The sequence below is a fragment of the Scomber japonicus genome, chromosome 4 (genome assembly GCF_027409825.1).
Source record: "Scomber japonicus isolate fScoJap1 chromosome 4, fScoJap1.pri, whole genome shotgun sequence".
In the NCBI taxonomy this organism is placed as follows: Eukaryota; Metazoa; Chordata; class Actinopteri; order Scombriformes; family Scombridae; genus Scomber; species Scomber japonicus.
In genome coordinates this window covers 28,913,594-28,926,656 of record NC_070581.1, presented here as the reverse complement: position 1 = coordinate 28,926,656, position 13,063 = coordinate 28,913,594, and the positions used below count along the sequence as shown (strand labels likewise).

At 40.5% G+C, this 13,063-nt stretch overlaps 1 protein-coding gene across 1 annotated transcript; it reads right to left on the bottom strand.

Annotated features, from left to right (window-relative positions):
* Positions 1 to 1,424: 1,424 nt before the first annotated feature.
* On the bottom strand, positions 1,425 to 7,920 carry LOC128357669 (calpain-2 catalytic subunit-like). Its single transcript, XM_053318038.1, has 12 exons — positions 7,729 to 7,920; positions 7,259 to 7,328; positions 7,025 to 7,143; positions 6,277 to 6,410; positions 5,158 to 5,326; positions 4,778 to 4,861; positions 4,617 to 4,702; positions 3,008 to 3,085; positions 2,758 to 2,918; positions 2,161 to 2,330; positions 1,909 to 1,920; positions 1,425 to 1,673 (listed from the first exon to the last, which is right to left on the bottom strand). Exons 1-12 carry the CDS (start codon positions 7,918 to 7,920, stop codon positions 1,425 to 1,427), a joined length of 1,524 nt encoding a protein of 507 aa, XP_053174013.1.
* Between the last annotated feature and the right edge of the window lie 5,143 nt (positions 7,921 to 13,063).

Sequence of the window (13,063 nt, the reverse complement as noted above, 5' to 3'; positions counted from 1 at the left end):
TACTTTCTACTCCACCACATTTCAGAGGGAAATCTTATACTTTACATTTATTTGGCAGCTTTAGTAGTTTCAGATTTTACATAAAAATGTAATAAACTTACAAAATATGATGCTTTGTTATTAATTAAACCGTCCGTTATTAATCAGTTATTACCATACACTGTATAAAAGAAGTGGACGTATCATCCGTGACGTATTGGTTTGTGGACTGCTGCTCGGAAGCCAATCATAGACATATAAAGAATTATATCTTTATATGTCTATGAAGCCAATAGTTTCGAATCTAGGCAGCGCCATCTTGAAAATTTCAGGTGCATGCTGGGAAAAATAAATACACGGTTTCTACTTATATGGGCATGAGGCGGGTCCATGGGCGGAGCGGGGAGGTTGCGATTGGTTGCCAGGGCTGGATCTCAAGGACATTGGTCAATCAACCTGTCAATCACGACGTAGCCACGCCCTAATGCATACCCTGCTTTATCGTCACATATAAAATCAGGGAGGCCAAAATGTCCCAAATGAACATCATACTGCATTGAAGAAGGCTTTAAACTAGCGATTGAGACCATAAACACATTTTGAAAACGTTTACTGAGGTTAGAAATCAAGTGAGAAGTTGGTGAATTCTCCATTGACTTGTATAGAGACGGAAGTCCTTTTGACACCAAAACGGTCGCCCCCTGGTGGCCTTTTGATAGAATGCAGCTCTAAGTTACCAGTTAACAGAACTCCCCGCCTGGTTATTAATTGTTCTAACAGTTATTAACTAGTTATTATATTTTCTAATATTATTGACCAGTTATCTGCTCTAACAGTTATTAACCAGTTTTTATTACCTCTTCTAGCAGTTATTAACGAGTTATTATATTTTCTAACGTTATTGACAGTTATCTGCTCTAACAGTTATTAACCAGTTATTACCTCTTCTAACAGTTATTTATCAGTTATGAACCAGTTATTATTTGTCATAGACATGCATCACATTAGATATGAATATGTGTGAATGAAGATATTGATGGAACATGAACCTTGAAGATGTCAGAGTCCTCCATCCAGCTGAAAAAAGCAGAGAAAAGTTAATTTATAGAGAGAGGACAAACTCTTTCATCTTCGGTACCAGTCTGACCAGTCTGACCAGTACAGCATATACTAGTGAGAATATAACTTGGATCATAGTTACATCCTTGCACCTCCATCAGCAGGTAGCATTTATACTCTGTGACAGGAACGTTCAGAAACTCCTGCAGGTTAAACTGGACTAACCTAACTCCTTTAATGACTGACTGACACACTCTCACTATAAACACACTGTAGACTTGTTACCAGGGCAACATCAAGGCCACAAACAACCCATAATGCATAATGCAACACTTAATGTTAGAGACAGTTATCGTCTGGACCCTGAGGACCCCTCCCCTTATATTCTATACAGAGTGAACCCAGTGGAGGAGACAGTGACACCTGGTGGTATATTGTTTCTCGGCGAACACTCTCAGGATGAAGCTTCCTTCACAATCCGGATCGAAGGTGGACGGGATGATGGCGTACTTTCCAGGAGGCAGTTTTAACCGGCAATACACCTCCCTGCTCTTGCTGAAGATCTTAGTGTAAAACACAGGTTTCCTCTGCAGCAGGACGTCCGGACCCAGGCGGACATTACTGCCACCTTTATACTGATCATAGAAGAAGAGCTTGAATGTATACTGATACTGTTCAGTTATTTTATAAGTAAACAAAGTGTGACAGTTGTATTAGTTTCAGTTGTGTTAGTCATTAATTGGTGTAAGAGTTGAGAGAACAGTTATTGTGGGATTTGTTCTGATTCTTTTCTAGTTTCACATACAAAACTTGTGTCTTTCTTATAGTTTTTTTATAATCAGTGATGTTCTGCCACAATGTTGAACTCACCTCATCTGGAACCTGAAGAAGAAACAACAACAGAGAAATGTAAAAAATACAAGAAGCTCTACATGAAGTCTGCTTTAATGTAAATATGTAAAACGTATTGATCACAGTACAATGAAACCAGTCGAAGTAAAGAAACAAAAGATCAACGGAAGCTCATCAAAACATTCACAGTATTTTCTTCTCAGTTCCTCACTCATTGTGTGTGTGTGTGTGTGTGTGTGTGTGTGTGTGTGTGTGTGTGTGTGTGTGTACCTCAAAGACGTAGAATCCGATGCAGTGTAGGTGTTGTCCAAAGCGTTTCTTCTTACGAGCGTTTTTCTGCATCAGACCAATCAGGATGGTGCAGCCATTCTCGCCGTCATTAGGGTATTCGTCCACATCTTTGAGGTGAATGAAGAACTGAGGGTTGATGCAGTACGTGGCTGCAGACACAGAGGAGAGGACGCTGTTATTCCCTCATTAAATCAATACGACTGATTAATTTAGTCTTTAAATCTACAAGAGAGATGTGAAAAATTACTTTATGATATAATTTATTGTCCCCGGAGGGAAATTTGCCTCGGACTCAAATGCATATAAATGTCTCCACAGTTACAGTACAGTACAAATTATACATGAACAGAACAACACCAACAATAAATTACACATAATAAAATATTGCACTCAATTAAGGGGAAGTTTTAAAGTAAACTATAAATGTCAACATTTAAACTTGCATTAAGGGCCCAAATATTTCTGCTGAAGGGCGGGATTTGGGCCACGGGCCACTGTTTGACCACAGCTGCATGATGTTGTTTGGTATCAGATTACTAAAGAAAGAAGGAAAGTGTGAGTGATGAGCAGCTGTACCCGGGTTGTTCCTGCAGCCACCAGCGGTGGAGCCGATTATCCAAATGCCTTCGAATTTACAGTAGCTCCAGCGGTGGACCTTGCCGCTCATCACCATGTCGGGCGACAGGTTGCAGATGTTGAGGCCGGAAAAGTAACGCTTGAAGTCTACGTAGCTCATCCTGCAGAGAACAGAAGAAGAAGAAACAGCTGTTGGATTTACAAGTTTGATCAAATGGCTAAAATAATGATTTTATATATCGACGCTCACCAGAACTCTCCATTCTCATCGGGGTTATTTAGCTGCTTATACTCCGGAGCCAGATCCAAATTATTCCACTCCTTCGACCTGCACACACAACCACTGAATCACACTAACTGGTCTGACTGGGACTGTTCACATCCCAGTTCCCAATGTTCATGCAGTCAGACTCACAGAAGGTTGACTGACGTCACACTGATGAACAGTTTCAACTAACAAACATGATCTAAGCATTTATTCTTATTATCAGCTCGTCAGTCGTCTCTGAATAATAATAATAACAATGAAATAATCAACTAGAAAATTTTGCAATTTCATAAGAAATTGCGTGTGGGAGCTGCAAACTGGCAGACGCATCCCTCGCAAACTGCCAGATGCAGCCGCTGCCACCATTCCTGTTATTGCTACCTTCACTGCAGATTTCTGTTGGAGCAGCAATTATTCAACATTTTGTGGCGCCACCTACAGGTGAAGTTTCATTAAATACCACAAAGGTGTTCAATATCCCCATCTGTACAATTCTGCTGTCATCATAGAAGGTTGACATTAAAAGATATGGAACTTAATAAGTCATATGTTGGTGTTTCACTAATGGCCACAAGGTGGGGCTATTGGCTCCATGTTTCACTATATCGTACACATTGACATGGAGAACTAATGTACCAAGTTTCATTTCATTGAAGACAACAGAACTGTAGGAATATTGTGTTATAATATTACAGTAGCGCCCCCATTTGGTAAAAGTGTATCAAATTTTACATAATGGTACAGTGCCACCATGTGTACAAGATTATCAAATTTTGTGGCGATCCGAATCGGCATTGAAGAGTTATTGATCGTTAAATGCATCAGGCCACGCCCCCAAAAGTTTGCTAACCAATTACGGACACACGGTAAGGGTTACCAAAAAATGAAGATAATAGCTGTGTTCGGGGTCCTCTAAACATGTTGTGTACCAAGTTTGATGAAGAATGTGCCAAAAGTAGTAAAAAATGTATTTTTCCAAAAAATCAAAATGGCGGAAAAATGTTCTAGACGCAAATGGGCGTGGCCTATATCAGTCTACTTGGTACCATCCAAGGAACACACTGTGCAAAGATTGTTTGAATACGCCTTACGGTTCATGAGTTATAAGCCAAAATGTAAAACATGTAATAACTGACCACATGGTGGCGCTACAGATCATTCTTTACAATATGTGAAGCATTTGCTCATGGGCCACCTGTAGTTGAAGTTTGAACACTTTAGCACTTTTACTTCTTGAGATATGAGCTTTCAAACATCGCTCCCATTGACTTTCCATTATAAATTTTAATGTTTTAAAAAATTATATAAAATCAATGGAATATGTTAGAGATATGAAAAGTAATAGCACACATCTCCTTATGGATATGTACAATTTGACATTGAAACGAAGTTGATATGACAAATCGTGTAGGACTAGTTACGCTACGAAAAACGGCGAAATAAATAAATAAATAAAGAGAAGATAACATAGTGTGGGAGCTTTGCAGCTCCCACACTATGAAAGCAAATAAAGTGACAGATTGATTGACAGATTGACAGATTGACAGATTGATTGATTGATTGTCTGACAGGTGTGATGACCTGAACTCACTTGCTGCCCCAGGGTCCCTTCCACTCCATTTCACCCCACGGGTTCCTGATCCTCACTAGCTCCACCACAGAACCGTTGTAATGCACCTGCAGGACAAAACATCACTGTGACCTCTGACCTCTCAGCAACTGTATGTGGGATAATTTCCCAGAATGCCTCACCCGATCTGCTGCAGTTATGGAGTAGGCGTGGCCTTGGACCAGTTTTAAGCTGGTGAGGCGATCCATCTCAGTTGAGTTCGAACTCTGGAAGAAAATCAGGAAACTGACATTTATAAAAGTTTATCAGTCAGAAACATGATGAAGACAGTGTGATGCAGCTGAAAGCCAAAGGAAAAGATGGCGCTGAAGTGAGGTTATTTTTTAAACTAACACCTTTTAACTGTTTCCAGCAGAAATAGGAGCTGGGTGGAGTTTTATAACTTTCATCTGAAGAAATGTTAACAAATATAAATTCTGTACAGAAGTTAAATGATCTTCTGAGCTACACATGTTCTCTGTGTCTCTGGTTGTGATGTGAACTGTTGTTTCTTTATCTTTACGTTGATGGAGCAGCTGAGCAGCGAGCCGAGATACAGAGCTTTCCTGATGGTGGGGAACAGGAAGGGCTGATCAACATTCAGGTCGTAGCACTCTGCGATTCCTCCGGTGAAATCCTCAAAAGCCTCGATGGTCCGACCTTCGCTCAGAGCTTCGTACGAGCCGTTCACCCTGCAGAGAGAGTTTGACTCAATAATGTTTGAACATACTGTGCTGTTGTTTCATTAGTGTCAAAAAAGACTAACTGAACTGAACATGTTCATTTCTAAAACACTGCAGTTAAAACATTTGAAACAACCTAAATTGCAGAGAGGAAAGCACTCCAGAGAGACCCGCCCAGAAGATCATTGGCTGCTCTCTCTCCTCCCTGGATGAACTGTACAGTGCACAGTGCCTTAAAAAAGCTCAAAACATCCTCAGGGACCCATCACACCCCGGACATGAACTCTCTGAACCGCTGCCCTCTGGCAGAAGATACAGGTCAATAAAATGCAGGACAAACGGGTTAAGGAACAGTTTTTACCCGAAAGCAATGGTGTCGCTGAATGCAGTGAACGCTTGAAAAAAAGTGTGTGTCTGACTGCAATAATCTGGTTGACTGTGCAATAACTTGAATGACATGCAGTACGTCAAGGTGTTCTGGGTTTATTCAAAGAAACTAAAGAACTGAAGGAAGCTGAAGTGACGGTAAGTGAAGTGTCTGTCGAGGTAAAAGTGAACAAAGGAGCTGAAACTGTGCTGAGTGCAGTAGTTACAGTTGATGTGTAGACTTCAGTGTGAGCACTGAACCGCGTTAAAGTGGGATTTGGTGTATATGAATAAAACTGGTGTGAAATGAAATTTAGATAATTGACACATCATAGTCTACTACTAGTCTAGTCAGCTGACAGTTCAGCTCTCAGCAGCTGAAGACAAGATATGTGTTTTGGGGGTTTTGTCTTTATTTTAGACTCTGTCATATTTTCACCTTCCCCGTTATCTCTGCACATTTGTCTCTTTAGTTTCCTGTGAGTGTCCCAGCTTTTTTTTTTTGACTGTAAACTCCTCGTGTATTTGACCCAGTTTAGTTTTTGACGCTGTCTTTTGCCTTTTGTGATTCTGTTTATTTGTTAGTGTCTTACTTTGCGTAGGCTTTCTCCAGCAGAGCGCTCCAGAAGTCTTGTCCCCCCGCTGAATGAACAAACAGCAGTTTTCCGTTTCTGGTAGGGAGATGGTCGTCCACGACAACATCGACCCACTGCCCGTACTGCCACAGCTGCATGAAATCAAACATCATGTCACTGTCCTCATGTTCTTCGTATATATTTCTATTATTTTATATCACTTCTAACATATATTTCTTTTTTGTCTTTGTTGTGCTGTGTACTACTAGCTATATCATTTACACCCAAAAGGCACAAACTGCCATTTGATATCAGAGAAGCCAAATATACATCCGTCAATGACGTGATGCAACCCAATGTCAATTGGTGTCTTTTTTCATAAACATCTGATTATATATTATACACAGGAAAATACTGAACTAAGATATATAAAAAAAAACAAATTTTACATAATTTGTCAAAATTTATTTAGATTTTTTTTTTGTAAATGACATAAAACCAACAAAAATACAACATTTACATTTTAACAAACCTGCTGCTTTTAAGACAATTTTTTAAAGATATTTTTTAATTGCTCATCTTGCCGACCCTTATTAGTCACTGACCTGTATTTTTATATATAAATACATAAACTCGATGAAAAGGTTCAGTCAGTAAAATGAATGATACTGAAAACACTGGAACTTAAATCAGACCAAATTTAGGCTAATTTTTGTCCTGTGTGTGTATTATTAATGAGTTAATTAATTGATTGGTGTGTGAGCACCTGGAAGTGGAAGATGCCAGCGTATTCTAAGTCGTAGCTTTGACCTTTAGGAACGACCCGCTTCAGGATCTCAAGGTTGAGGGTCAGAGAGGAGATGGCAGCCAGCAGCCAGCAGTCACCTGACAGACAGCAGGTCACATGATCAGAGAGCACAGATACTGTGTGTGTGTGTGTGCGCGTGTGTGTGTGTGCGTATGTGTGTGTGTGTGTGTGTGTGTGTGCGTGCATGCTCACCCAGTTCTCCCTGACAGATGTCGGTCCTATCTGCTTCGCCCATGATGAACTTTGGAGACCAACACAGGTCCTGATTGGATGAGACAGCAGGTGATTAATGATTGTCAGTGTTGTCATCTTCAAAACATAAAGTAACCCTTTTTCATCAGGAAGACAGTGAGTATGAACATTCAAACCTTACTACTATTCCAGCTAAACATAAGACTTTTATCTAGTAGTAATAATGACTATAATGATTTTTTTATAGTATTACACTTCATTATATTTAAGTCTACTAAATATCATTAAAGTCAAAATCTACAGTAGATTTAGTCTAAAACAAAAACAATGCAGATGACTAAAACTATGTGACATTTTAGTCAAACGACTATGACTAAAACTAAACCAAAATTAGCTGTCAAAATTAACACTGCCCAGCACCCATCTACCTAGATCCAGATGTCGCTCTGGGTCCAGGCCTGGACTCTTACCTTGGGTCTCAACCATTTGATTCCCTTGGCCTTCTTAGACTCCGGGCCCAGCTCCTTGAAGCCCAGCGATTTGGGCTCTGCGGGGAAGGCCTCATCAGTGAAGAGAAGTCCTGAGGACAGGCACTGCTCCTTGAGTAACGTGTAGTCCTGGTTCAGGTACTTCACCACTTTTGCATTGGTGTCAATGGACATGATGGAGGCCTGAAATCCAAAGTTTGGGTCTTTTGTTTAAAAAAAAGAAATCACTGGACTCAGTCTAGTTTTACTGCAAGCCAAATTTCAGACAGACCAAAGATTTGCCTGCTCCACGTCTGCAGCTCTCTCTCTCTGTCGCTCTCTCTCATTTATAACCCTGCTAGACTCGTCACAGCTAGGGATGTTGGGATAAACCGGTTTTGCGATTAACCGTGATTATGTCACGATATGATAACCACAAGAGTTTAAGTGCTCAGGCAGTAAGTGTTGCAGAGAAATTACTAGTGTCAGATGAATCAAAAAGGATTGTGATGGATTGTTAAGATTGACGTTTCTGATGTCTAATTAAAGACAGAAACTGCTGTCAAAACAGGAATGAGGATGTAATTAGAAAAATATTCTTTGTGTCTGGCAATAAATCAAGAATGTATTTGTACTGCATCCTGATGGTAGGTGGGGAAATGACAAGCACAGCGTGTGACATTAGCCCCGTTTCTATTAAGGAAGTTCCTGGTAAAATTGGGGGAAGAAGGGAGGGAACTTCAACTTTGGTAAAGTTACCGTGTTCTTTTAAAAGGTTTTAAACTCAGTCTAACCCGAACCCGGTCTGAGTTAAAAAACAGGACCAGTAAAGCAAATCATTACCGCACCATCAGCCATTTACCCGACACACTGTTTCAGGTGTAATATGTGTGTTTTATTGCATTTCAATAAAAGTAAATTGAAACAATTTGGAGTATAAACGTCTGTGTTCATAAATGGATACCTTACTGGTGCATTCAAATAAACCAGTCTTTAATAGAAAGGTGTTTTTCCCAGTATGAGAACCCCCAAAATAGACAGCTACTATACACCAGTTTTCAGTAGTAATGTAGTAATGTAGCGAACATATATCTGAAACTGTATCACATCCATTGTGAAAACCTTTCTATACCTTATTTACCTCACAAATTTAGTAGCTGCATCTTAAACCATATTTTTGGATTTGCGTGCTTGTTTCACATTAAACTTTTTCTACACTTATTTCTGAGCAGTGGCGTGCACAGACTTCTTGAAGAGCAGGGGCGAAAAGAAAAAAAAGGGCACATACAGCACGTTCTCGCCACTGAAGAGGGCACTTTAGTGCGTGTTTTTGCCACCCAAGAGGGCAGTTTCGTGTGTTTTGCCGACCAGGAGGGCACCTCAGTGCACGTTTTTCAACAATTGGGCCATGAGGGGGGGCAACCGTCCCCCCCGCCCCCACCTTGTGCACAACACTGATCTGAGTATAGAAGCATAAACCAGCCTTGGTTACAATAATTTCACTTTGTCCTATTGTCTTGGGTTCATATGAGTATCACACATTCAGGGTTTTGCACTATTCTTGTTGTTCAAGTACAGTAAAGTGCCAGATGCTGGTACAGTGACAATGACTCATACAAAACAACACTGATGAATGCGGATGAGGATACAAAAGTGTCAGCCTTCCTGTAAACTGGTCTGGTCTTTTTCCTGGAAGACCTTACCCACAGTGTTGTGGCATTGTTAACAGTTTTAACACTATTATTTTTTAACAGTGATTTGAAACAAATGATGTCGTCCTGTTGACTGCTGATAATAGGCTCACCAAAAAAAAAAAAAAACGTCCTGTGTTTTGCTCTGGAAGCGCATGGTCAGTCCACATAGATTGTTTCCCTTTTGAAGTTCTTGTATTCAGAGTGGAAAGGTTGTCGTCCCCGTATGTAGTGTAGAAGCTCATAGCAATGTTAATTACAATAGTCTCACTACATCCTGTTGTCTTGGGTTCATACTGCCCTATGTATTATAATATTAATAGTTATTCAGGCTTATATATATATTTATGTTTTTCTCCAGTCGACCTTTTAGAATTAACTTTAATGATTACTTCATCCAAACCATCAACTTGTCTCTTAGACTCGATTCCAACTAAGCTGCTTAAGGAAATATTCCCCTCAGTTAGCACTTCCTTATTATATATGATTAACCTGTCTTTGGTGACAGGTTATGTACCGCAGTCCTTTAAGGTAGCTGTAATTAAACCACTCCTTAAAAAGCCGACTCTTGATTCAGAGATTCTAGACCGATATCCAACCTTCCCTTTCTCTTTAAGATCCTTGAGAAAGCAGTTGCTAATCAGCTGTGTAACTTTCGACATAGTAACAGTTTATTTGAGAATTTTCTGTCTGGATTTAGAGCTCATCATAGCACAGAGACCGCACTAGTGAAAGTTACAAATGACCTTTTAACTTCATCAGACAATGGACTTCTCTCTGTCCTCGTCCCGTTAGATCTTAGTGCTGCCTTCGAAAACCATTGATCATCAAATCCTGTTGCAGAGACTTGAACATTTAATTGGCATTAAAAGGAACAGCATTAAAGAGATAGATTTCAGTTTGTAAATGTTAATGATAAATCTTCCATGCAAACAAAAGCTAGACATGGTGATCCTCAAGGCTCAGTGCTTGGACCAATACTATTCTCTTTTATATATGCTTCCTTTAGGAAACATTACTTCAATCACTCAATAAACTTTCATCGTTATGCAGACGATACTCAATTATATCTATCAATAAAGCCAAATGAAAACAACCAATTAACCAAACTACAAACATGCATTAAGGACATAACGGCATGGATGACCTGCAACTTCCTGTTATTAAACTCAGAAAAAACTGATGTTATTGTGCTTGGCCCCAAATACTTAGCCCCTTAGAAACACACAATCTAATGATATAACTACTCTGGATGGCTTTACTCTGGCCTCCAGCTCCACTGTAAGGAACCTAGGAGTTATATTTGATCAGGATCTGTCCTTCAAACCCCACATGAAACACATTTCAAGGACTGCCTTCTTTCATCTGCGTAATATTGCAAAAATCAGACACATTGTCTCAAAATGATGCTGAAAAACTAGTCCATGCATTTGTTACTTCTAGGCTGGACTACTGTAATTCATTATTACCAGGCTGTCCTAACAAGTCTCTAAAGCAGAGGTGTCCAAACTGTTCCACAAAGGGCCATGTGGCTGCAGGTTTTCAATCCAACCAAGCAGGAGCACACCAGACTTGACTCATTTAAATCAGCTGATTGGTTGAATCATGTGCTCTTGAATGGTTGGAACAAAAACCTGCTGCCACTTGGCCCTTTGTGGAATAGTTTGGACATGCCTGCTCTAAAGACTCTCCAGCTGGTCCAGAACGCAGCTGCACACGTTCTGATAAAAACTAGAAAGAGAGATCATATTCCTCCCATCTTGGCTTCCCGTAAAATCTAGAATTAAATTTAACCTCCTCCTCCTCACCTTAAAAGCTCTCAATGATCAGGCTCCATCATATCTTAAAGAGCTTATAGTACCTTATGTACCTACTAGAACACTGCGCTCCCAGCATGCAGGTCTACTTGTGGTTCCTAGTATCTCTAAAAGTAGAACAGGAGGCGGAGCCTTCAGATATCAGGCTCCTCTCCTGTGGAACCATCTTCCAGATTTGGTCCGGGGGGCAGACACCTTCCCTACATTTAAGAGTAGGCTTAAAACTTTCCTTTTTGATAAAGCTTATTGCTAGGGCTGGCCAGGCTTGTCCTGAACCAGCACCTAGTTTATGCTGCTATAGGCTTAGACTGCCGGGGGACTCCCATGATGCACTGAGCTCCTCTCTCCTCCTCCCTCTCTCTCTCTATCCATCCATCTATATCCATTAACATTCAAGTACTATTAATGCATTCAATAACCTAAACTTCTTCCCCGGAGTTGTCTGTGCTTTCTGGTCTCACAGGTAATCTGGGCCTGTAGACGTCCGGATGACGGGTTCCAGTCCCGGACCTTCTAGCTTCATTGTTGATTTTCATTGGGCTTCTCTCCTCTCAACCCCAACCGGTCGAGGCAGATGTTCTCCCACTCTGAGTCTGGTTCTGAGGTTACTTCCTGTTAAAAGGGAGTTTTTTCTTGCCACTGTTGCTCATGTGGGAATGTTGGGTCTCTTTAAAGTTAAACCTGAAGAACCTGCTCTATGTGTAAAGTGCCTTGAGATAACTTTGTTGTGATGTGGCACAAATAAAGATAGATAGATTGGCCTAGGTGGCTCATTTCCACAAACCATGAAATATCCCATTTTTTGCCTGGTCTTATGTTATCGGACACGATTAGGCCACCAAAAATGTGTTTGAATCCCTCCAGATTCAGTAGGGCAGAAACGAGGCTAATGTCACGCCATACGCTCATATACCATCAAGATGCAGTACAAATACATTCTTGATTTATTGCCAGACACAAAGAATATTTTTCTAATTACATCCTCATTTCTGTTTTGACAGCAGATTGCCTTTAATCAGACATCAGAAACGTCAGTCAACAATCCTTCACGATTCATCTGACACATTCCTCTGCAACAATTAATAGGCTGCACCTTTAATGCAATTTTTTATTTAAATTTAAAAGTAGGGTGTGTCTTATAGACCTGTGTCCTATTCACCAGTAAAATGCAGATAGAGGTTGGATCTGGATATGATCGTAGGTATGTAAAAGGCCGTCCACACTGAGAATGATAACAGACAGACAGAGGTGTCAAACTAATTTTCATTCAAGGGCCACATACAGACCAATTTGATCTCATGCGGGCCGGATTATTAACAAGATGGAGGGAAAGAAGGAAAGAAGGAAGGAAATGAGAAGGGAAGGAAGGAAAGACAGATGGAAGGAGAGAAGGAAGGAAGAAAGGTAGGAAAGACGGATGGAAGGAAAGAAGGAAGGAAGAAAGGGAGTAAGGACAGATGGAAGGAAGTACTGAAGGAAGAAAGGGAGGAAGGACAGATGGAAGGAAGAAAGGGAGGAAGTACAGAAGGAAGAAAGGGCGGAAGGAAGGAACAAAGAAAGGATAAAAGGAAGGAAGGATGGACAGATGAAGGAAGAAAGGAAAATAGGAAGGTAGGAAGGAAGGAAGAAAGGGAGGAAGGACAGATGGAAGGAAGTACAGAAGGAAGAAAGGTTGGAAGGACAGAAGGAAGGAAGGAAGAAAAGGAGGAAGGACAGATGGAAGGAAGTACAGAAGGAAGAAAGGTAGGAAGGACAGAAGGAAGAAAGAACAGAAGTAAGAAAGGGAGGAAGGACAGATGGAAGGAAGGACAGAAGGAAGAAAGGTAGGAA